Source organism: Abrus precatorius, unplaced genomic scaffold (assembly GCF_003935025.1).
Source record: "Abrus precatorius isolate BTA unplaced genomic scaffold, Abrus_2018 Scaffold3, whole genome shotgun sequence".
NCBI classification, from domain to species: domain Eukaryota; kingdom Viridiplantae; phylum Streptophyta; class Magnoliopsida; order Fabales; family Fabaceae; genus Abrus; species Abrus precatorius.
The window spans coordinates 23,905,470-23,930,816 of NW_020874373.1; the positions used below are offsets into that span (position 1 = coordinate 23,905,470).

General features: G+C 34.8%; 1 protein-coding gene across 1 annotated transcript; it reads left to right on the plus strand.

Moving 5' to 3' along the window:
- The first annotated feature begins 1,989 nt into the window (after nucleotides 1–1,989).
- LOC113863555 lies at nucleotides 1,990–22,689 on the plus strand. The gene is made up of 9 exons (XM_027497183.1): nucleotides 1,990–2,102; nucleotides 3,015–3,344; nucleotides 3,636–3,669; nucleotides 3,855–4,082; nucleotides 4,571–4,660; nucleotides 21,489–21,554; nucleotides 21,634–21,725; nucleotides 21,809–21,856; nucleotides 22,202–22,689. The coding sequence occupies exons 2-9, from the start codon at nucleotides 3,016–3,018 to the stop codon at nucleotides 22,311–22,313; spliced, it is 999 nt and encodes a 332-aa protein (XP_027352984.1). The 5' UTR covers nucleotides 1,990–2,102; nucleotide 3,015; the 3' UTR covers nucleotides 22,314–22,689.
- The last annotated feature ends 2,658 nt before the right edge of the window (nucleotides 22,690–25,347 follow it).

The following is a 25,347-nucleotide window of genomic DNA, read 5'->3' on the forward strand; positions in this document are numbered from 1 at the left end:
ACATCAAAATGTATTTCAAAAATAAATTTACAAGAACTAATTTTATTTAAATAATCAAGTAATGTTCTTATAAAATATTAATATAAAATGTCCAAATTAATTACATATTTCAAATTAATTTTATCAATTAGGAAATTAATTTTAAAAATTATTAAAAAAATTTAATATGCATCAAAATACATAAGTAACTAGATTTTTTTACGAGAAAAAATTTTATAAAAAAATTAATCAACATAGTTATTCAATAAATTTACTCCTCTTCTTCTTTTTATCTTTCAAAAAATATAAATTATAAATAAAAATACTTTTTTATTATTAAAAGTAATTATTTATAAAAACATGACTTTTTAACCTTGTTCAAGTTTGTGTTATGAGTTATCATTAAAAATAATAAACAAAATATTACTAAAACATTTTCTAACATAATTTTTAATACTTTTAATACTAAATTTAATTTTCAAACAAGAACTTTCAACTAAATAAATTTGACTAATGATAGCTTATAGCATAACTAAATTAAATATTAGCTGAGATAGAATAACTAATTTAGCTACTAACTAAAAATATTAAATGAAGGAAGAAAATCAACTACGTTGATAGAGTGAAGCAATTAACACCTAAATTTAATGATTAACTGATGTGACACTTTATAATTTTAAGCATTATTTCAACCATAATAGTTGATAATTTGAGGGAAAAAAAAACTGTTTGTAACCATTCCCTTAAAAATAAATTCAAAATTTAAACTTAGAGAGGATAAAATGATAACTACCCTTATTTTCTTAGGAACAAGAGGTTTTAGAACTCTTATGAACTTGAACATGTTTTTAGAATTTATATGTTTTCCATTCACTCCAAAAGCCTAAACATGCTAGAAACATTAGAAACTAAAATAGTTCAGACTAAAACATAAGGAGTTAACATGACTCTAACTTAAAATCTCAGTCATTAATTCTACACACCACCCAATAGTTAGTTGAAGAGTGAGTTTCTAGTTATGTTTTATGAAAATAATATCTAAAATAGTACAATAGACATGCATATCACGCGCTCAACTAACATATTTGAAGCAATTTCAATTTGTTGATAGAAAAAGTTAGTCAAAGATTATTACTTTACCCAAAAAATAACAAACTAAGCAATTCAACACTTTATGTACACAGGGTAGTAGGTTAAGAACATCGATAGCAATTTTTTAAGTCAAATAACTATTTTGTACATACTAACTATTTAAGTTAGATTTGTATATATCATAAACTTTTTTTCTAAACAATCAATCAAACACATTATGACTTATCTTTAACTTTATTTTTTTTATTATTTATTTACTTTTATTTACAATTGTTTTCTTTATAATTTCAACCTTTACATTTATTTATAATCTTCTTCCTTTATTTACAGCCTTTAGCCCATTCGTTCCTTAAAAGTTATAATATTTACTTTCAATTGCACTAATTCAAGAACTTTCTCAAGTATCTTAGAAACTCGCAGTTAAAAAGATAAATTTCTTCTTTTAACGTAATTATCTAATATCTTTGAAAGAAATTATTTATATCCAATTGTGAGTAGATTCATATAAGTTGATATAATTTAATACTTTTTGTACCACTTGCAATTTAAATTTAGCTGAACAATAATTTTTGGTCAATAACATAATTTTGGCACACCTTATGGTATCAAAAAGTGCAATTTTGTTGTTGCATGCAATTAAGATCTAGTTGATTTGTTAATATGGAGTCCTCTCAGGAATAATTTTATTGTTGCATGCAATTTTATATTTTTATAAATAATTATATATAATAAAATCATTTTAAATAATAATTTATTAATTAAAAAAATATTTTAAGTTAACTTTATAAATATAAATAATAATAATAATATTTTTAAGTTATTGAATTTTATACAGGTGTATATATATATATTTTTTTTCTTTTTTTAATTGCTTAACCAATATTTAAAAGCCACGTTTTATTCTCGTAAACTTGTTTCGCTAAAGAGTAACATTTCGTCCTTAACAAAAATAAGGCTGTTCCGGACCGCAACGCACCGCTTCCCACGTTTCTTCATTACCACATTCCTTTCCTTCTTACCACCATCTCCTCGTATGTATGCAATCTTCAATCCTCTTCTCCCTTTCCTTTTTCTTTCAGCACTTTAGTTGTTGGCTATATTAAAATGTCATTACATATCTTTTACATTTTTTTTTCTCGTGAAATTGTTACATTTTCACGTTCATACATTCAAATTTCCATTATTTTTAGGGGGTTCAATCATTCTTTTCTTTTCAGTTTATTGTTACTTTTTAGTGGAAACATGGGTTATTACAGGATTTTGGAATATTGACCAACACGTTTAGAGAAATGGTTGCATTTTTATTTTACTCAGTGATAATCTAGCATTGCTGGGTACAGGTCTAAATTGCAGAGTTTTGGTATGAATTGGAAAAGGAAACTGTTGGCTTCAAGTCTTGCTGGCTTTTACACTGTGATGTTGTTTCTGTACGATCACATAATCTTGGGCCAGTTATGATTTTTTTGAATCAATTTATGGAGTATATTTCATTAATTGATACTTTACATTTTGATATTCAGTGTTTTGATTTTTAGTGTTTAGATGAAGTTCATCAAGAAAAGTGATTATGGACGGGGTAATCGTATAAGCATAATAATAATCACAGGAATCGCTTGATGCAGTATATGGGATCTTTATACTAACTATCAACCAAGTTTTAAAATTTGTGGTTGTACTGCAATAACAGAAATTGAAGATAATTGCCGGAAAATGTGACTGTGGTTGTTCAGTTGTTCTTGAGCACAATTTAAAACCCTGCGAGTATCAGCCCCATGAGAATTATACTTGCTCAAATTTATTATGTTTTGGTCGACATTGCTAGAGATTTATTAGTCTGTAAAACTTATCTAGTGGATGTGGCTACTTTCTCAGTTGCAGTAAAAGGAATATTTTGGAAACAAAAGTGTGTAACTTTAATGTTAGCATCATTGTTTATCTGTCAGGATGCAGCTTCAGGATACCACTGATACAACCACCCTCAGTTATTGGTTAAATTGGAGGGTCTATCTGTGTGCAGTTTGTGTTTTTCTGTCTATGGTCCTTGCTTTTCTTGTAATATGGAGGCATGAACGTTCAAGGAAATTCACATCTGGCAAAGGAGAAAATGAGCAAGACAGGACTTTGTCTGGTGATGAAACATGGAAACCATGCCTGAAAGAAATTCACCCAGTTTGCTTGCTAGCTTTTCGAGTGCTTGCATTCTCTTCTCTTTCGGCATCTCTAGTTGCCAAAATTCATATTAATGGTGGCTCTATATTTTATTATTACACTCAGTAAGTATTTCCTTTCTTTCAATGTTTCTCTGTATTTATTTGCTTTATGAGTCCTGTCACACCCTTATAGTGGTGCCATGGAATTGGTATTTGGTAGCTACTAGCTTGTTTACCTTGTTGATGATTTAAATCTATACTAGAAAACAAATTATCCATAAACTTTATAAATGAATTCAAATCCATTTATGATTTTTTATCTTAGTTTTTTCTCAGTTCCATTTCTCTGTTTTTCATGTCTTTATCACTAAGCTTCAAACTCTATCAATTGTTGTTATTTTGGATTTCTTGCAGATGGACCTTCACTCTGGTTACAATTTATTTTGGGGTACAGCTCTTAATTTTTCTTAGAAGCTTTTAATAGAATCATTCCTGTTCATGTATCTTATTATGCCACTCAGTGATGCTTTTTACACTAAAAATATAGCAGTCAGGAAAAATCTTTCATAGAAAATATAATCCCTGAAGTCTTCAGCATATTTGAATCTCATAATCTGAGCTTTCTTTTTGTAGTGTGCATCTATGCTATCAGTGTATGGGTGTTATCAGCATAAAAAATCAAGCACTACGTATAATGTTAATATTGCTAGAATAGATGCAGAGCAAGGGCCATACATGCCTCTCTTACACCAGAATACTACAAGCCAGTCTAGAATGGAACACCTTGATGATCCCCATGTTCAAATACATAAGAATCAAGTTTCACCCATCTGGAGTTATATTTTTCAAATTTTATTCCAGGTATCAACAAATGGTCAACAACTTTAGCTTCATTGTCCATTGAACATTTCAGCTGAAACTTCTTTGCTTTTCCTTGTGCGTTCAGTTCTTATGTTTATGTGCTTTCTTTACTGTTTTGATGTCTTTGTAAGTGTGATCCGATCTTCTTTTTTCTTTTCCTTCTTTTTTTCATTTTTTGTTTTGCATCTTGTAATTTGTTCTCTCCTTCAAATGCTTGGTTTTGCCAAGCTTTCTAGCTTACATAGAATCTATATGCATATTTTTGCTAGGTTGGCATTTGATGTAGACTAAATCTGCCAGTTTTGAACCATAATGCATGAAAAGTCAGATCATTTTCATATTTTTATTGACTTTCAACTTGATACATAAAGCTGAATTTCACATCTTTTTTAATAATGTCAAGAATTTAACATCTGTTCATGTTGATTACATTGTTGCATATTTTCATTTCCCTTGATATTAATGTGTTTAATTAAGTCTTTAAACAGATGAATGCAGGGGCAGTGATGCTTACGGATTGTGTTTATTGGATCATTATATTTCCATTTCTTACCCTGAGGGATTACAACTTTAACTTTGTAAGTAGCAACTTCCCATTGGTTCCTATATTGTATACTTTCTTCTTTCTTAACTTATGCTAACATTAATTGTTTCTTAACTTTATTTACTTTTTGCTAACATAATGGGTTGATGAGACACTAACTTGCTATAAATGTTTGAGCTTGGCACTCATGGTTAGCCCTATATGATATTCTGATCCTTTTCTAACAACATAATTAGTTTAAGCTATTACTATACTTTAAAGAATGAGTTTCTCATTAGTTAAAAGTGTTTTTACTAATTGTTTTTTCTAACAATATAATCCCTGAAGGAAATATTTTTGTATGGAGACACTGTTGTAAACATTCTTTTACTTTGTGTGGGGTACCAATTCCCCAACATAGAGATTCAATAGCAATAATACACGATTTTTTCCTTGGTTCTGTTTTTTTTTTTTTTCTCTGTTCTTATTCTTCGGGTCCAATTCTATCAATTGGTATCAAAACACTCAATTCTGAGGTGCAAAGATTGCTAATGGTACACACAAGAATGGAGGCTCGATTGGAATCATTGGAGCTTGGGTTTGAGAAAATTCTTCAGCAGCTTGAGGATGATGAGCAAGAAATGAAGAAATTATTCCAAGAAGCTATGAGAAACATCACACAAAATTCAAAGCGAGATGATCACAACATAGACGAAGGAAGCAATTCGGAGGGAGACGCATGAAAAAGTCAATCGCATGTTCGGGGTGGAAAAGATCGATGGAGGAAACTAAAGATTCCTATATTTTCAGGAGAGAATATGTATGGTTGGGTGAATCAGGGGGAGAGATATTTCAACCTAATCGGTATTTCGGTGGAAGAAAAGTTATAAGCAGTGTTAATAGCCATGGAAGGGATGGCGTACTTGGTATCAATGGTGGGAGTATTGCACTCAAAACCCTAATTGGGAGGATTTCAGCTTGGCAATAATAAGAAGATTTCAACCTTCAATGTTGCAAAATTCATATGAAATGTTATCAAGTTTGAAGCAGATGGTGACTGTAGAAGAATATAAGGAACAATTCGAGTTATACGCTGGCCCTCTCAAAGGGGTGAACCCTGAATACCTCAGAGGAGTATTTTTAAATGGGTTGAAGAAAGTGATCTGGCAGAATTGAGGTTACATCACTTAGATACTCTACCAGAACTGATTGATTAAGCTCAGAGAATTGATGAGAAGAATATGTTACACTCTAAAGGGGCTAACAGTAATGGCAAAGGGGTAGGTTCCTACAAGAACTACCCTTCTTCAAGAACAGTGACTTGGAAGGTAGGAAATAAAAGCTCGAATGTCACATGGGTTAGTGGGACCAATGTTGGAGATGATCCAAGTGTAACCTCAGGAGGGCAGATCAGTGACATTTCTAAGTCAAGCATTATCAGAAAGAGCGCAAATCAGTTTATGAATGGGAGCTCATGACAATTGTAATGGCAACATAGAAATGGCGGTATTACCTGATGGGCAGACATTTTATAGTTCATACAGATTGAAAAGCCTCAGGTTTATTAATGATCAGAGGCTATGGGTTGAGGAGCAATTTAAATGGACTTCTAAACTAATTGGTGTGGACTTTGAAATCAATTATAAACCTGGATCTGATAATGCGTAAGCAAATGCTTTATCAAGGACGATGCTATATTCTGCTCTATCGGTTGTTCAATTTTCAGACATGGGAAATTGGGAGGAGGAAGTACATAATGATGATAAACACAGGGTCATAATACATGATTTATTGCAGGATCCGAATACACACCTAAGATTTTCTTTTCATAATAGGAAATTACTATACAAGGGGAAACTGGTCCTACCCAAAGGGTCCACTAGAATTCCATTATTATTATCTAAGTATCATAATTCTGCAGTAGGAGAACATTCCTGTTTTCTCGGAACTTATAAGCACATTGCTGCATTGGTATATTGAAAGGAAGGAGGAAAGATATACACAGGTTTGTGGCAACTTGTGAAGTTTATCAACAGAATAAGTATCAAGCTTTATGTCCGGCTGGGTCTTGCAACCTCTATCAGTACCTTCATAAGTATGGGCTGATATTTCAATGGACTTTATAGAGGGACTTCCAAAGGCGCAAGGAAAGGACAACATCCTAGTAGTAGTAGATCGACTTATAAAGTATGCTCACTTCCTCCCCTTGAGCCATACTTTCACATCCCGGGATTTTGCTGAGATTTTTCTGAAGGAGGTAGTTTGCTTACATGATTTTCCTTCCATTATTGTTTCTGATTGAGATATAATCTTCCTTAGTAACTTTTGGACTGAGTTATTCAAATTTGCTGGTACTAAATTGAAATTTAGTTCAGCTTATCACCCTTAGTTGGATGAACAAATGAAGGCTGTTAATTGTTGTTTGGAAACATTTACGATGCTTGAGTGGGGGAAAACCGAAACAATGGCCACGGTGGTTAAGTTGGGCTAAATTCTAGTTTAACACCAATTACAACAGTTCTATTAAACTTACCCCGTTGAAAGCTCCCTATGGACATGATCCTCCTCATCTTCTTAAGGGAACTATTGTACCATCTGTGGTTGAAGAAGTCAATCAATTGACACAAGAATGCAATTTCATCATACATGACTTGGGGAAAAACCTTTTCAAGGCCCAAGATCAAATGTAAGCTTTATGCTAATTAACACAGGAGGGAAGTTCAATATGCTCTTGGGGATTGGGTTTATCTCAAGCTACAGCCTTACAGATTGAAGTCTTTAGCTAGAAGGATGAATGACAAATTAAGTCCTAGATTTTATGGACCATATCAAATTGTTTGAAGAGTAGGACAGGTTGCTTACCAGTTGCAACCTCCGGATGGTAGTCGGATCCATCTTATTTTTCATGTCTCCCTTCTTAAGAAGGCCATTGGTCCAGCAACTCAATTTCAACCCTTACCTAAGATGTTAACGGATAACTTGGAACTTCAAGTAGAACCTATAGAGGTGCTAAGAGTTTGTAATAATCCTTCAGGCATAGTAGAAGTATTGATCAAGTGGAAGGATCTCCCCGAATTTGAAGTCATGTGGGAACTGATGCTACTTTCTAGGAACATTTTCTACAATTTCATCTTGAGGACAAGGTGGAACTTTTTTTTTATTTTTTTGGGGGGGTGGTGGTATTGTTAGACCTTTGATTAGGATAGTATATGTTAAAAAAAAATAAAGATGGGCCGACCTAGATCAGCAATAACTAGTTACAAGTATTTTTACTAATTGAGAATAAATAGGACAAAGGGAGAAAAGGGGACAATTCAGTTAGTCGCTTGGGATTAGGCTAGGAGAGATCGGGCTCTCAAACACTTGAAAGAAACGTTGTTGTAAGGAGACTATGTTTGTAAACATTCTTTTACTTTGTGTGGGGTACCAATTCCCCAACATGGAGATTCAATAGCAATAATACACGATTCTTTCCTTGGTTTTGTTTTTTTTTTACCCCTCTGCTCTTATTCTTTTGGTCTAGTTTTATCAAAACTTTTGATGTAAGTGTTTTAGCCACAGCAGCTCATGTGGTGTGGGTCATGACATGATACTAAACTTTCGTACTTGATCTAGCAAAAACATTTTGTCTTTTACTTTTCAATAGGACAAGGCTACCATCCATTAAAACACAATAGCCTGAAGTGGACTGTCTATCACTTACATCACATTCCCAATCTGCATTTAAGTATCCAACAATGTCCATTTGTCATTCGTCAGTGCAAACAAGTCCCTTTCCCAGTGACCCTTTCATGTACTAAGGATTCGTACAATTGCTTGCCAATGACTCTCACAAGGAGAGTTAAGGAACTAAATTAAAATGGTGATAGGAAATAATACATTAGGTCTGGTCATGGGGAGATAATTTAATTTTTCCACTAGTCCTCGATATCTTCCTAGGTCAGAATAAAGCTCCCCTTGCTTGGGCTCATCCCATATGTCAAGTGTATACTTTTTTTGAGTTAAAAAAGCACTTGACTTTGATTGGGCAACCTCAATCCCTAGGATATAGCCTAGAGGACCAAAGTTCGTAGTTTGAAAGTGTGGAAATAAGTGTTGTTTTAGGGCATTGATGCTCTCCTGATCATCACCTGAAATACACACATACAGTGTGTGTGGTGACAAGCATCGAAAGGAAACACAAAGTGGTTTGTCTCACAACTGATCATTCCAAATTGTTGTATAGCTTTACTAAACTGACCAAACCAAGCTCGAGGGTGAATGTTTTATGCCATAAAGAGATTTGTGCAATTTTCTTACAAGACCTAACTCCCCCTGGGCAACAAACCTGAACGGTTGCTCCATATATCTCCTCCAAATCATTGTGTAAGAATGCATTTTTAATATCTAATTGAAATAAGGACCAATGCCTCATGGCAGCTATTGCTAAAAAAAGGCGAACTAAGGCCATCTTCACATTTGGGGATAAAACAATTGCAATCAAAACCATAAACTTGTGTGTATCCTTTAGCCACAAGATAGGCCACCAGTCTATCAAGGTCCACTGTTATACTACAGACCTACTAGCAACCAACAACAAATTTTTTTAGTAGAGGTGCGACAAACACTTGGGTATGGTTAGAGTTGAATGCTGCCATCTCATTAATCATTGCTTGGTGCCATCTTGGACGAGATAAGGCCTCCTGTACTATCTTAGGGAAGGTAATAAATGAAATAACAAAAATAAAAGATAGTTAGTAGGAGACAAATGATGATATGAGAGAAAGTTGTAAATATGATCAAGAAGGAGGTAGATGGTGCCAAAGCAGAAGAGACTGAAGCAGGAGTTAAATCAATAGGCTCAACTGCAGAAGCAGTATTAGGAATAAAAAGATGTGACCGACACTCATTAGGAAAGGAACTCTGACATGCTTTCCAAGCTGACATGTTTCACATTCTAAAGAATTTAATTGTGCGAGATTAGATACTGTTTTCCTCAATTTATTCAAGATTGGATGACCTAGATGACAGTGAACAAGGAGACTTGATAGAAGCTCAAATACTAAAAGTAGATGGCTGAAGGTAGTAGAGACCATGTGATTTAGATCTGGCTCCAATCCTCTGTCTTGTACTCCAGTCTGGTATCAAGAAAGAATTGGAAGTGAAGGTTATTTCACAATATAATGAGGGAGTTAGTATGCTTATACAAATTAAATTGAAGGAACTTCCAGGGACCAGTAGAATAGAATTCAATGGTAGTGAGGGAAGAGATGTATAGCCAATACTAGTGGCCTACTTTTGACCCATTTGCAAGAGTAATATGATGTGGAGTTTTGGTTGATAACAAGACAGAGAAAGAAGACGGTTTACCAGTAAGGTGATTGGAAGCACTAGAATTGAAAGTTGAGGCCCAATAAGGGCAAAATGAGAGACAACTTTTAGAATTATCGGTATGAGCTATGATCTAGGAGGAGGCCTGTTGCAATGTCTTTAATTGAAGATGTTCCTTATACTCGTTGGCAATTAATGAAATTAGATTATTACTCTCAAGTTAGTATTAGGCTCAGAACTGACCTTGAAGATTGGGCAACATTTGAATAAAACTATTAAAATCATACGACCATATATTACATGCATTATACTTATGTTACATTGTTCTAAAGTTTTGCAAGTCCATATGGATAAGAGGAATGTTAGCAACATACACTTTAACACACTCTATTATTGGCTAAAATTTATTGAAAACTACAAAAATCATGTGCATTTCACTCTTTCTCACTCATAAATTAATGTTTCTCTAATACTTTTACAGTTTTCAATATATTTTAGCAAATAAGGGAGAGTGTGTTAGATACTAGCGAGTGTGTTGCTGGCATTTCTCTACGGATAATACAACCCATTTTGTTTCTCTTATTCTAGAAATGTATATGAAAGAGAAAATAATAAAGGACAACTCCAACTATTACAGCTTCACACAACAAATATATACAAAATATACATTAATCTAACATAAGGCGAACCCTCCAACCTTATGTCTTTTTCCCAACGTTCCTAAAGTCCTCCATCCAAACTTAGGTAATGTAAAGCAACATTCTGGGGAAAAGAGACACATAATACTATGTATATTATAATTTTTATCAAAACATTTTTGTTTGTGATATACACGTAACCTTGCTCATCGGATCTTGTGAATCTCAATTCAATATGAATTGTTCTGATGGAAGACATCAAAATAAGGTCTGTGGTCATATAATGGTTGGAGTCACAATGAGTTTGAAGTCTTATGTCACTCGTAGGGATGGAAACAAGTTAGATCGCTCTTTGAGGGCCTATGACCTAGCCCACATCAAGCTTAGGTCATGCCTCTTTGCTACATAAACTTGGTCAAGACAATTTTAAAAGTGTATTTAGTTAAGAAGGTTAAGCTTTAGGCTATTCAATAAGCCTTTTAGCCCAAGGAATTAGCATACTTTAATAAATAATAATAATTATTATTAATGTTGCATTAAATTTTCATTATAATATTTTGAGATTATAATTTTGTTTGTTTGAAGATTTAAATTGGTTGGTCTACATATAAATGTAGGTCCATTAGCTAATTTAGTCATATGTTTGTCATTAGAGTTGTGTAGTCTGATTAATCTCACATTAGTTATTCTTAAGGAACTTTTCCTTTAGTGTTAATAAATGTGTGTGACGACTAGTAAATCATTTGTGTAAATAAAAAAATGTCCTTGGGGTAATTTAGGATGTAGGTGTATACACCATGTGACGAACTATGTTAAATCCTTCTACCGTTTCTCCCTTTATCTTCTTTCTCTTTTGCTCCTCACTACTAGTATCAAGAACAATTGAATTTAGGGAAGGTAGACAACATTCGGCAAGCAAATTTGGAATTATTAGATCACTAGGTTCTTGGTGTGATCAAATCAACATTGGCCAAGAATGTTAAGTTCAACATACTGAATAAGAAGACTACTGCAAAACAACTGAAAGCATGGGTAGTGTTGCGATAAGTTGGAATTGTAAAATTCATAGTTCTCTCAACTATTGAAACTAAATATATAGTTATCTTAGAATTAGCTAAGGAGATGGTATGAATAAAAGAATTTTTTGAGACTTGAGAAAAAGATGAGATGATTTTTTGAAACCAGGATGGTTGTGCTGGTTGCAAGGTCACAACGGCAAAAGTGCACACAATAATCGTGGGTACTGTTTGTCACAAAAAAATAGAGTATTGTGATAGGAGTCAGGGTCTTAACCCTAATATCTTTGTAAATACTTAGACAAGGCCAAGCCTTGGCTGGTTTACTCTAGAAAAAAGAGGACAGTTAATAATGTTAGTTAGCAGTTAGTAGTTGTTTTTCTGTTTCAAGCCCCAGTTATAAATAATAGCGGGGAGAGTAGTTAGGGGTCTTTTTTTGAAAGTTAGTTTCTGAAACTTGGCAGAGAATTTTCTCTTAGGAGCATTGCTTTGGGAAACAGAGTTGTATACAGAAAATTCATCAATTCAATAAAGAATTAATAAAGATTGTTTTCTCTACCCTCTTTTCTGGTGAACACAACATTGGTTCGACCTGCCGGATCCATTGGGGAAGACACAGAAAGGTGTGGTCTAGCAAGGGATTTCAAGATGACGAAACGTGGTGCAAATGAACGTCATCGCAGTGAAGCTGTCGAGGAAAGAATGAATTCCTTGGAGGAAAGATTAGATGTTTTCATGGAAAAGATGACTGGGAGAATGGGAGGTCTTGAAGATTTGGTTCGGCACTTCATTGCCAAACATGATGACTAGTTGGGACAAAATCTGGGATAAAGCAATTCTGGCGTTGATGAACAAGAAGCATCGCATAATGCGGACGCTGAAGTGTTTAACTGAGTTTCGTTTGATGGCTAAGAAGGTGGAACTGCCGTCGCTCAATGGGATTGACCCAAGGGGATGGTTCACGAGGGCTGAAACCTATTGTGAGGTTCAAGGAATATCGGACTCCAACAAGATTAAACTCGCAAGATTGAGTATGGAGGGAGGAACGATCTACTGGTTCCAAACTTGGCTGGATTCCGAGGCTATTCCCAGTTGGGAATCCTTCAAGAATGCGCTGCGATTATGTTTTGGAGGGGGGCGTTTGGATGATCCCTTTGAAGAACTTGTTGACTTGAAGCAGAAAGGGTCAGTGGAAGAATACATTGAAGATTTTGAGTTTCTTGCAGCCCAGGTGGAACGTCTGCTTGAGAATCAGTTTGTGGAATTTTTTATGAAAGGATTGAAGGAGCAAATTAGATTGCGAGTCCGTGCAGTTCAACCCAAGGATTGTTTGGATGCCATTCGTATAGCTAGGTGTGTGGAGGCAGAAATTGCTAGGCCTATGGATAGCTCAAATATGTATAATGATAAATCCATATTTTACTAGTATTTTACTTTAGCTTTAATACATTTGATAAAGAAAACATAATGGAAAAAGGTTGAAAAACTCATAAAAATAATAGAATGTTTGAAGTCTTTTCTAAATACCTAGTTGTTTATATTTTGTGAATTTTCTGTATAAAAACTAATGATTAGATCATATTTTTGTAGAAAATTCTAAGTTAAGTTCATAAGGTTGGAAGATTAAGAGAAAGATACAAGAAAAATAGCAAAATTGGAATCAAGGAACAAGGTCTAGTGAAACAAGACCTGGGCGTGGTCACTTTTCCTTGGAAAAGTGATTGTTCCAGAGCCTAATATTGAAGGTTGACCTGTGTGTTATCACTATTTCTGATAATAGTGATTGTTCGAGAGAGTCCTCTAGCAAAGCAAGCTGCGAGTGACTCCTTTTTTGAAAAATAGTGATTGTTCCAGAGAGCCTTCCATCATAACCACTTACGCGTGATCACTATTTCTAGCAAAAGTGATCACGCGCATGAGTCAAAGACAAGACTAGCTGTGCATTAACACTTTTGCAGAAAATAGTGAGTGTTCAAGAGAACACTTCAATAGAACAGGATGCGCGTAGCTCCCATTTCTTATAAAAGTGAACACGCGTAGACCACTACGAACAATTAACCTCTGCGTTGCTACTTTTATGAAGAATAGTGATTGTTCTAGTCATGAAGATCATTAGAAAGGCCTCTGCGTGGTTACTTTAGTAAAAATTAGTGATCACGTCAGTAAGGCGGGAATTCTATAAATTTGAGTTAGCTTAGATCTGCTGGGATCTTTTGTTCATTTTTCATTTGCATTTCATTTTCTTGTCTTGAGAGAGTCTGAGAGAGAGATTGGGGACGAACACCAAGTTTCACATCTTGAGGAATCAGATTGGAGATTGGATTGAAGATGATTCTCTGCTCATCTCCTTCTTCTCTTTCTTTCTCTTTTCATTTTGTAATGGAGTTCTGAACTCTTTGTAGTTAGGGATTTATGGATTCGATATGAAAGTGTTGAATTGATTTTGGATCTGAACTTTGAGTGCTGGGTTGGATTGAGTAATTGATTATGCTTTTCAAGTAGTTGTTAAATGAAAATTTGATTTACTAATCATAGAGAAATTTTTATCAATGGAAGTTGAAATTATTTCTTAGATCTGAATCAATTACCAAGATTATTGATTTCTTAAGGATAAGTCATTTTAATCTTGCAATCTTTTGGTTTCTAATGCTTAATGCAACATTTAATTGAATCAGATCTAAGGAATTAGGATGATTGAATTGAATGTTAAATTCATTGAGTTAAGGAATTAACTTTTGATTAACACATCGTGAAACTGATTGTCATTCAATCCAAATGCTTGAAGGTTCAGAACTTGATTGAATTAACACTGAAGTTTTGGTGAAGTAAACTCCTAACTATGTTTCATACATCTGTTTCCATATAGAAATTCGTATCTTTTGCTCTGCTGTAATTTCTGCATTTTGTACTGGTTTATTTGCTTTCAAACATTACAAATTCCAATTGAATTGCTTTAGGCTCAACTAATTGTTGAATTGTGAAGTGATATTTGAGAAAACTAGTCTCTGAGAACGATATTTGGGACTCAAACATGATTCTAAGATTTTATAACTTGCTACAACAATACTAGTACACTTGCTAGTCAATCTTACTTTTAGTACAACTGTTGAGAAAGTTACATGTCGCAGATTATGGAGTAATGGGGTTTTTTCTCAAGGATTCAGGGGAAGCCTAGGGCGTCCACATTGTGGCAATACTCAAACACAGGCTGAGACAAAATCTAAGCTAAACTCAGAAAGTGGTAATTCTTCATCTATTGCAGAAAGAGGTCTAGGAGTCTCAGTGGGATCTTCTGCCTCTGTCAATCAGAGGTCTGCCCATCCCACATACAAGGATAAGGGAGTGAGACACCTGTCTAACAAGGAGATCCAGGAAAGGAGAAATAAGGGATTATGTTTTAGGTGTGGAGACAGGTACCACCCTCTTCATGTTTGTGCAGATCGTCAAGATAGGCAATTAAGATTGGTGATTCTAGGAGAAGATGAAGGAATTAGTGAGGTAGGGGAGATTGTAAGGTTGGAAGTAGAATCTGATGGGTCTGAAGAGGAACAACTAGATTGTACTTATAAAATGCAGTTAATCCTGCTGTGGAACAAGCTATTATTGCGAAAATTGGTGAATACGGTACTATCATTAAGAATCTCATCTTTGGACCAAAAACAGGCAAAAGGTGGAATACCACAAAGAGAAAGTGTACCTATTAAAAAAGCAGTTTTTGTAATTTGCACGCCTCCGTTACCTTTTGGGAGGCCTATGCTCCATAGAAACTGTCTATCTAAGACTATTCCTTGGCCCGTAGGTCCTGGCACAAGGTTAGAATTCTAGCTCGTCAAGATAGGCAATTAAGATTGGTGATTCTAGGAGAGGATGAAGGAATTAGTGAGGCAGGGGAGATTGTAAGGTTGGAAGTAGAATCTGATGGGTCTGAAGAGGAACAACTAGATTGTACTTCAATGGATCTATTAGGATTGATTGGGAATTCCCAAGGAAACACTAATACAATGAAATTAGAAGGCAGGTTGGGAGAAGTACCAATAATCTTGTTGATTGACAGTGGAGCCAGCCACAACTTTATTTCTCCAAGAGTGGACCAAGCTTTGGGCTTAAAGGTGGGAGACAAAGAAGGTATTGGAGTGAAATTGGGAGATGATCACAGAGTTAAAACACTGGGGACTTGTCCTAACGTTCATTTAAATCTTGGAGCTATTCAGGTTCAGATTGATGCACACATACTTGACCTAGGGGGCCTGGACATGATCTTGGGAATTGCTTGGCTGAGGACACTAGGGAAGATGATAATTGGTTGGAAGGATCTCTCTATGACTTTCCAAGTGGATGGTCGACCAGTAGAGCTAAAGGGCATTGGTGGTGAAAAAAAGAATGTTGTCCCTACTTTCAATGAGCTTTTAGATGGTCAACTTTGCAAGGTTGAAGGCCTAATTTGGAAGAAAGGAATTCTGGATTTTCCTGTGGTTGTCAATGAATTTGTCAGTGAATTGAAACCTCAGCAATTAGATGAGTTGCAAGGTTTACTACAACGGCATGTAATTATATTTGAAGAATTGAAGGGATTACCTCCCAAGAGGGCCATGGAGCACTCTACTGTGTTATACCTAGGTACTATAAGTGTCAGACCTTATAGATACCCCCACCATCATAAGGATGAGATAGTAAGGCAAGTGAAAGAACTGCAGAATGTCGGGGTAATAAGGCCTAGCACCAGTCTTTACTCTAGTCCAGTTATTTTAGTCAACACGAAAGATTCTTCATGGAGAATGTGTGTGGACTATACAGAGTTAAATAAGGTCACAATTCCAGACAAGTTCCCAATTCCAGTGGTGGATGAGTTGCTTGATGAGTTACATGGAATGAAATTTTTCTCTAAACTGGACTTACGTTCAGGTTATCATCAAATACATGTTAAGGAGGAAGACATTGGTAAAACAACTTTTAGAACTCATGAAGGTCATTATGAGTACTTAGTCATGTCTTTTGGCCTAATGAATGCACCAGCCACCTTCTAGTCTACTATGAATCAGGTTTTCAGACCTTTTCTTTGTCACTTTGTACTGGTTTTTTTTGACATATTAGTTTATAGTAGGGACTGGTCTGCACATATTTTGCATCTTTCTAAAGTTCTGGAAGTCCTCAGGGCACATCAATTTGTTGCTAATATAAAAAAATGTAGTTTTGGTAGAAGTCAAATTGAGTATCTTGGACATGTGATTCCTGAAAATGGGGTGACAATGGAACCTACTAAGGTTAGCAGCATCTTAAACTGACCAACTCCTAAGAATGTGAAGGGGGTGAGAGGGTTCCTTGGGTTGACAGGGTACTACAGAAAATTTGTTTTGAACTATGAGAAGATAGCTAAACCTCTCACTGAGTTAACTAAGAAGGAGGAGGCCTTTGTGTGGAATCCAAGGGCTGAACAAGCCTTTCAGAAATTGAAGACAGTAGTCACTACTGCTCCTGTGTTGAGGTTGCCTGATTTTTCACAAGAATTCCAGAATGAATGTGATGCCTCTGGGAGTGGTATAGAAGCTGTTCCTATACAATAGCAGCAACCTATTGCATTTTACAACAAGGCTCTTTCTGTAGGTCAATTGTCTAAATCAGCTTATGAGAGGGAATTGATGGCTTTGGTTTTGTCCATCCAGCATTGGCGTCATTATTTGATTGGGAGGAAGTTCACCATTTTTTCTGATTAGAAGAGTTTGAAGGAAGTACTGCATCAGAAGATTACCACCTCTGCTCAGCAAAATTGGTTATCCAAGTTACTCGGATACCAATTCACAGTAGTCTACAAGGCTGGTATTGAAAATAAGGTAGCAGATGCCCTCTCATGAATCTACGAGGATGTGGAGCTAAATGCTATCTTGTCCTTTCCTTTATGGCTGCAAGGTGAGGCACTTCAGAAGGAAATAAAGGAAGATGATTTTATTCAAAGGATGAAGACTGATTTACAGCAAAATTCTGTAACAAGGGTAGGTTATTTGGTTCAGAATGGGATATTACTGCATAAAGGGAGCATAGTTATACCATCTACCTTCTCTTACATTCCTCAATTCTGGGAAGAATTCCATGCTTCGCCTGAGGGTGGGCATTCAGGTTTTCTGAAAACTTATAGGAGGATTGCACGAAATATTTATTGGGTGGATATGAAAAAGAGGGTCCTGGAATTTATCAAAAGTTGTGATGTCTGTCAAAGGAAAAAATATGCAGCCACTGTCCCAGGAGGTTTACTTCAGCCCCTACCTATTCCTTTTATGGTATGGGATGACATTTCATTGAATTTCATTACAGGGCTTCCGAAATCTAAAGGCTATGAGGCAGTTTTGGTAGTAGTAGACAGGTTGTCCAAATATGGGCATTTCATACTGCTTAAGCATCCCTATACAGCCAGAACAGTAGCTGAGGTTTTTGCTAAGGAAATAGTTTGTCTACATGGCATTCCCTCTTCAATTGTGAGTGACAGGGACCCACTCTTTATCAGCTCTTTTTGAATAGAGCTCTTCAGATTACAAGGGACCAAGCTGAAAATGAGTTCTTCATATCATCCGGAAATGGATGGTCAGACAGAGGTTCTCAATAGGTGCCTTAAGACATACTTAAGGTGCTTTGCCTCTGAGCAACCAAGGAACTGGTCCCTATGGGTGCATTGGGCTGAATTCTGGTATAACACATCCTTCCATACTGCCACGGCTGCTACTCCATTTGAAATTGTTTATGGCAGACCACCTCCAAGACTGACCCAGTTCCTTCTGGGAGAAACCAAGGTTCAAGTTGTAACCAGTGATCTACTTGATCGTGATGAAGCTCTATCTCAACTGAAGTTTAACTTGCACAAGGCCCAGCAGCAGATGAAGCATTTTGCTGACAAGAAAAGAAGACTCATATCCTTTGAAGTTGGAGAGTTTGTTTTCTTAAAACTTCGTTCCCATAGGCAGCAAACAGTGGTCCAAAGGATTAATCCTAAGCTTGCTGCTAGGTTCTATGGGCCCTACAAGATTCTGCAACGAATTGGTGAGGTACAATTGAACCTGAAGCTGCTCTAGCCCAAAGATAAGTTATTAACGGCAACACTCCTTGCAAACAACTGATCAAATGGAAGCACTGTCCTTTAGAGGATACTACATGGGAAAATGAATTTGTGCTGCTGAGCCAATTTCCTCAGTTCAAACTTGAGGGCAAATCTGTTCTTCTAGAAGGGGAGAATGATAGGAGTCAGGATCCTAACCCTAATATCTTTGTAAATACTAACTTCGACAAGGCCAAGCCTTGGCTGGTTTACTCTAGAAAAAAGAGGACAGTTAATAATGTTAGTTAGCAGTTAGCAGTTAGCAGTTAGGAGTTATTTTTCTATTTCAAGCCCTAGTTATAAATAATAGTTGGGAGAGTAGTTAGGGGTCTTTTTTTAAAAGTTAGTTTCTGAAACTTGGCAGAGAAAATTCTCTGAGGAGCATTGCTCTGGGAAACAGAGTTGTATACAGAAAATTCATCAATTCAATAAAGAGTTCATAAAGATTGTTTTATCTACCCTCTTTTCTGGTGAACACAACATATTGCGAGCAACAAAGATCGGAGGGGGGGAAAAAAAAATTTCTTAACTACTAATACTATATAAAGTGAAAGTGTATGAATGTTGTGCATATGAACATGCATGAATTGTATCTAGGGTAAAATAGAATTAATCATAATTACAAAGGATTCAAAATAAAATCCGTAATTTACAGTTACATATAATGGATATCTAATCATATTTCTTATTTTATGAGATTATTATCTAACAGCCATGTCTGTTGAATATGCAACTTGGGAATATGAACTTATTTTGAAGAGTTAATTTTCTACATTCAACTTTGTGGACAAGGCTGATTTTTTATGGAGAGGAAATGATACTTGGCAGATCCATTGGTCTACAAACCGGCAAACCAACACATTAGGAAAGTGTAAACTAGGAGGCACAAGAGACAAGAGTAATTGCTAGTGAAAGTTATTAATAGAAAATAATTATTAATAATTATGTATTAAGAGTATATGTGATTGTAACTACTGGATTATAGTAATTAATAGAAATAGAAAATAATTAGTATTAATTATTATGTCTTAGACGAGGATCGTGCGTTGAAAGTTAAAATTGGAGATGATAACATACTACAAGTTTTTAGTTTCAGATACTTAGGATCGATTATACAAAATGATAGAGAAGTGGAGAACTTAATGAAAATGTTACATAATACAAGCTGGTTAGTTAAAGTGGAGAAAGATATCATGAGTTATTTGTGACCATTAAATACTTATTAAGGTAAAAAAGAAGTTTTATCATATTGTAATATGGCCAACTATCTTATGTGGTAGTGAATGTTAAGCTTTAAAGGAACAACATGCAAAAAAAGTGGGATTGACAGAAATGAAAATGCTTAGGTGGATGAATGGATACACAAGAAATGATAGGATATGACATAATAGAAATGATAGGATATGACATAATAGTATATGAGAGAATATTGGAATAGTACCTACAGTGGAAAAGATGACTGAAAATTGTCTAAGGTGGTTCAATCATGTGTAAGAATACCTTTAAAAGTGCTAGTAAGGAAAGTGAATTGCATGATTCTTAGTTCAGTAAAGAAGGGTTGAGAGAGTCCCAAAAGAACCTTAGACAAGGTTATTAAAATGAATTTTTTGATTAACTAAAATTTTTGAAAATTTGATTTTTGACTGAGCTCAATAGCATCATGTGATCCATGTAGTCGACTTCACTTAGTGAGATAAGACTTGATTGGTGTTGTTGAAGAGTCTATGTGATAGCTGGTAACTGGTTAATGGTAGTTATCTGTAGAAAAAAACTGGCTATAGTTTTTGTATTGGAAGAATATTGACTAAACTCTCGTTTGGTCTTTGAAATAGTTGGTCATATTAGTTTCTAAAATTTTAAAATTGTCATGTTAGTTTTTAACTTCCATCTCTGTCACATTTTAGTCCTTGGACTCAAACATTGTTAAAACACAATAACAAAATGCTGTAATATCACGATAAATGACAAGTGTGAAAGGGGAGTTGGCTAAGAATGACATTTCACTGTTCAAACTGCTGCCATAGATCTTCTCCTTCCCTTTCTACCACCATTTTTTTTGCATATCTGGCTCAAACATTAGGGAATGGATCCGGCCCAGGAAAGCTCTCAAACCCATCTAACTCCCCAAGACTCAGCAGATTCATTGATACCAAATACACACCAAGCACAATTTATTATTGTTTTTGCAGTTTGTGGACAGAGAATATTCCTTATAGGAGACTTTTGTCCCTGAGACAAAAACCATATTGCTGTATGTATATTATAACCAATTTATCTCTGGTGCTATATCAGTAACCTTATCTGATAGGCCTTATTAGAAAGTAGACTTTTAAGTAGGCTCTTTGATCAGGCTTTAAAAAGGTTAGGCCAATCTCTCAGGTAAATAGATCAGACTTAGGCCTTTGATATGGGAAGCAGACCAAGCTGAAGCCTGAGAAAGCGTAGCCCAGTCCATCCCATTTCCACCCTAGTCACTCAGCAAATAAATTGACTATGTCAATAATTTGAAATGGAAGAATGACAGAATGTAATTCCTGCACTTCAATCTTATTTTTAATCAGCTGATGTATATTATATATAAACAAAATAATTGGTATTACAATGCCCTGCAACAATGGATATCTCCTTTACAATGATAAGCATTGCATATACTCAACTTGATCCTCGTTCTCAGAATTTTTTATTATATAATAAACAGTAACCACATATAAAGTTGATTCGTAAAGTTATATAGTTAGATAATTTGGTCTTGAATATCATTGGTTTCTGTGATAATCTTCTCTTTTTCTCCACTTGACTCTTTATGATTTGATCTGATGAGTTCTCCATCTTGTGTAGATGACAGTGAACATGCATACACTAAATGTTGTTTTGCTCCTTGGAGATGCGACTTTGAATTGTCTGGTGAATATTTTCATAAGATTAACATCCTCATTTGCCTTAGTGCATAAGACATTTTAAATTAGTTTAACCTATGTTTCAGCAAATACAATGGTTTGGGATGTCCTTCTTCGTGATATGGACAAGTATATATGTCCTTTTTCAGTGGATTATTCATGCATTCGTCTCAATTTGGTAAGCAATGTTATACTTTTACATGACAGACCTTGCAGACAAAATGGTTTTGTTAACAATGGTGACAATTACTGTTGCTACAGGTGGCCGTACCCATTTCTTGATTTGTCATCAACCTATGCTCCGTTGTGGTATGTCATTTCTCTCTGAAGTACATATTTTGATATTTTCAAATTAAATGAAAGGAAAAACAGTGAATGATGTTTTATATTCGTATTTCATGTGGAACTTGTGGAAAAAGGGTGTTGCTTTTCATGTAAGGTTGTGTTTTGGTGATTTTAAAATGAATTAAAAAATCATGAAAGAGTGACAACTTTGTCCAGAATCACTTCTGAGGCCATAGCCTTGGCATGTAAAACACAGCATTTTTACCATAATATCCAGGGTTATTTCAAAGTCCTGCTTTCCCCCTCCTCCCCATGTTCAGCCTTAACGATTGTGAGTGCCTAATCCAATTTGTCTTTTGTGAACTGTAGGTACTTGTTGGTTGCATTGTTGCATATTCCATGTTATGCCTTCTTTAAGCTTATTGTAGAAATGAAACATTATTTCTTGTCAAAATGGTTTCCTTCTTCGTATTCTTGCTAAGAATTCAGTGGTATGAGTGTTGGATCCCTTTAGATCCAAAAGTAGTTTGGCCTGCACCGAAAATGCAATTGGCTCTCCCAACTACAAAGTGGATGGTTGAATTATGTTACATGCTCATTGCTCAACCAAATTACTGAGATCCGGTTCGCAATCTGAAGTTTCTAGTACTGACTTTACTTCTGCTACCATTCAATTTCTTCACAAAGGAAAAGGGAAGAGGGATTTGTCTAGGAGCAAATAGAGGAAGGAGTTCTTTATTTTATGTTACTGTGGTTCCTATTCCTCAATAGTTGGAATCAGGTTTGCTGAGGGAATTATCAAAATACCCATCAACCATGAAGTCGGACAGGTGTGGATCTGTGTTCGATATCATGAGTCCGCAGTGATGTTATATCTCCTTATTGCTGAATATCTCATGCCTATTTAGTTTTTACAAGAAAGTTCATTAAAATAATAGAGGGTTTTGAAAAATTGTTTATGAAAGGAAAGAGGAACATCTTTGTATTTTTCTTTTGTTCAAATTTTGGGAAGTCAATATAGCGAAACTGAAAATTTGTTTCCCATTCTTTTAAAACTACAAATAAGGGTCACTTACTAGTCTGTTTCCTCTTCACTCATGCTATAAAGTAAAATCTAGATATTTATAGAACATAGACCGTAAATCACTTCCAAGTTATAATTTCGTAAGACAAATAGGTAATATTTGCAACAAAATTTCAAGTCTACCAATAACAAAAGTTGGTTCAATTACTCGAAAATAGCAAACAAAAAAATTAAAAGTAATTTTTTTTTTATCAATTTAGCATTTTTACATTTCTCTTGTTTTAACAGGCATGTTCTGTGATTATTGACCACTTTTTTAGGTACACATTCGCATCTCCATCCATTGGAGGACAAATAGGTTGATTCTTGCAACTTCTTGTGCTGTGCTCATTAGAGGTAGGCCCCAAACACTCAATCGACCGAAGGAGAAAAAACATTAGTGGGCGGGTTTGCTCGGTTCTTGGGTTATATGAATGAGAAAAAAACGATTCAAAATAATTGAATTTGGTTAGGGATAGTTTTGACAAATAAAAATCGTTGATACTGGAACCAATCAAAGGAATGCACGTTTATTTAGTTCATAATGTAACGCGTTATGTGTAGTCTAATTTATTTATTAAAATTTGAAGTTTGAGAACGAAACACTGGTTGTTAGGAGTAATTATTAAATTAGTAGTTAGTACTCGCTTCGCTTGTTCCTTCGATCCACCTCTCACTGTTTCACATCTAATCTTTTCTAAAGTATCTTTTTCCTTCAACATTGACTTGTCTCTATCTTCAACCTCTAACTTGATCCAACAAATAAAGAAATGTTTTTCTGTTTATGCAAAACATATATCCTACTCCTCTATCCCCCCCTTCTCAAGCCAACAACATCTAAACGAACACCACCCCTAACCTCCTGCGCTCTTGATTTGTTTGAATTTTGGATGTGAGGTAAAATAAATTAAAAAAATAAAAATAAAAGAAATAATATATTAGAAATAGAGTAGAAATATAATAAAGAATATTTAGTATTTAAATGAATTAAAATAAAAAAAAAAATAACAATAAATTCTTTTCAGTTGTTTGGATAAGTAAAAAGGAATATGAATTTAGTTGTATTAAAAACATTTAAATTAATTTAAAAAAAATTATTATAATATTTTTAATAAAAATATTTATATTTTATATTATTTTATTTTAAAAAAATCAAAAATAAAATTTTATGTCACCGAGTAGGTCTCACTCTCCGTTCCTATGTACTTTTTATTCAGGGAAAATTTGTTTTGCTATGGGATCCACAAAAAATACTTCACTCAGCTCTTCTCCCTTCTTGCAGCCAAATGTTTCCCTCATAATTTATGTCATCCAAACAAAGCGTACATGTCACAAACGAACAACACATCAATGTCAATAACACACTTATATATCCATGTCTTTTCTCCTTCACTACCTTTTTCATTGAGTAATTGAAAATCTCAAATCCCATGATCTTCAAGATCTAGTGTCCCACAAATCAAACGTTAATATTTGAAGCTTTTCTGGTTGGGGTTGTGATGTAAGCAATTCTAGGAGAAGAGAATTAACTCAAAGAATTGAAAGAAGATAGGAACTCTAATGAAATAATGGAATCTGAAACTGTATTGAATTTTATAAGAACAGAAATTTATTACAAATGAATTGAATCTTCCTAATCAGAACTTACAAATTATAACTGTTAACTAACATATGAACCTAATAGCTATCAAAAACAAAAACTTAACTACCAATTCAATAAAACTAAAAATAAATAAATTCTTAATAGAATTTCCAACTACATAGTATCCTATATCAATACCAGCCCTAATAAATCCATATTTTACCATGTTTTTAGCATAGTTTTTGGTTAATAATTAGGAAAATAGTTCTAAAATAAACTTGAAAAGATCACAAAAATAATATAATTAGTATAAATTGTTGTTTTGTTGAAATATTAAAAATTGTTTAGATTTTTGTAGGAGTTCATGCAAAAAGATAGAAAGTTGTTGAAAGTGCTTAAAGGAAGGATTAACAGCTGAAATTGAAGAAGAATAGTCAAAGAATCAAGCTTGAAGAAATCCTAAGAGCTGGGCGTTACAACTCCAAGTGATTGGCGTTTGAACGTGAAAAGAACAAAATACAGCACTGGGTCTGCGTGGCCACTCTGAGTGATGCGCGTTAACACTCCAGCAATTGAAATTGGATAACTGCCATTGCATTGAAACGCACATCACTTGAAGCCTTGGCGTGCAAGAGCGCGTTGCAACTCATAGCACTTGCAGCCAAGGCGCGCAACCGCGCGCCTTCACTCTAGCCACTACGCATTTTGGCGCAGAATTCTGCAATTTTCATACCTTCTTCTTCCTTCCAATTCTGGACATTTAGAGCTTTTGTATCACTTTTAGAAGATTCCAGAACACCTGGGGACAACTAACTATCAGAATTTCAAGGGTTAAGTTGAAGAATGAGAGGAACTCTATAAATAGGAATT

Bases quoted from the DNA above. Each gene is read 5' to 3' on its own strand.
- LOC113863555 (XM_027497183.1), top strand. From the start codon at position 3,016: ATGCAGCTTCAGGATACCACTGATACAACCACCCTCAGTTATTGGTTA. The intron at 4,083-4,570 runs GTATCAACAAAT...GTCTTTAAACAG, and splicing joins TTTTTCAAATTTTATTCCAG to ATGAATGCAGGGGCAGTGAT. The intron at 4,661-21,488 runs GTAAGTAGCAAC...CATCTTGTGTAG, and splicing joins GGGATTACAACTTTAACTTT to ATGACAGTGAACATGCATAC.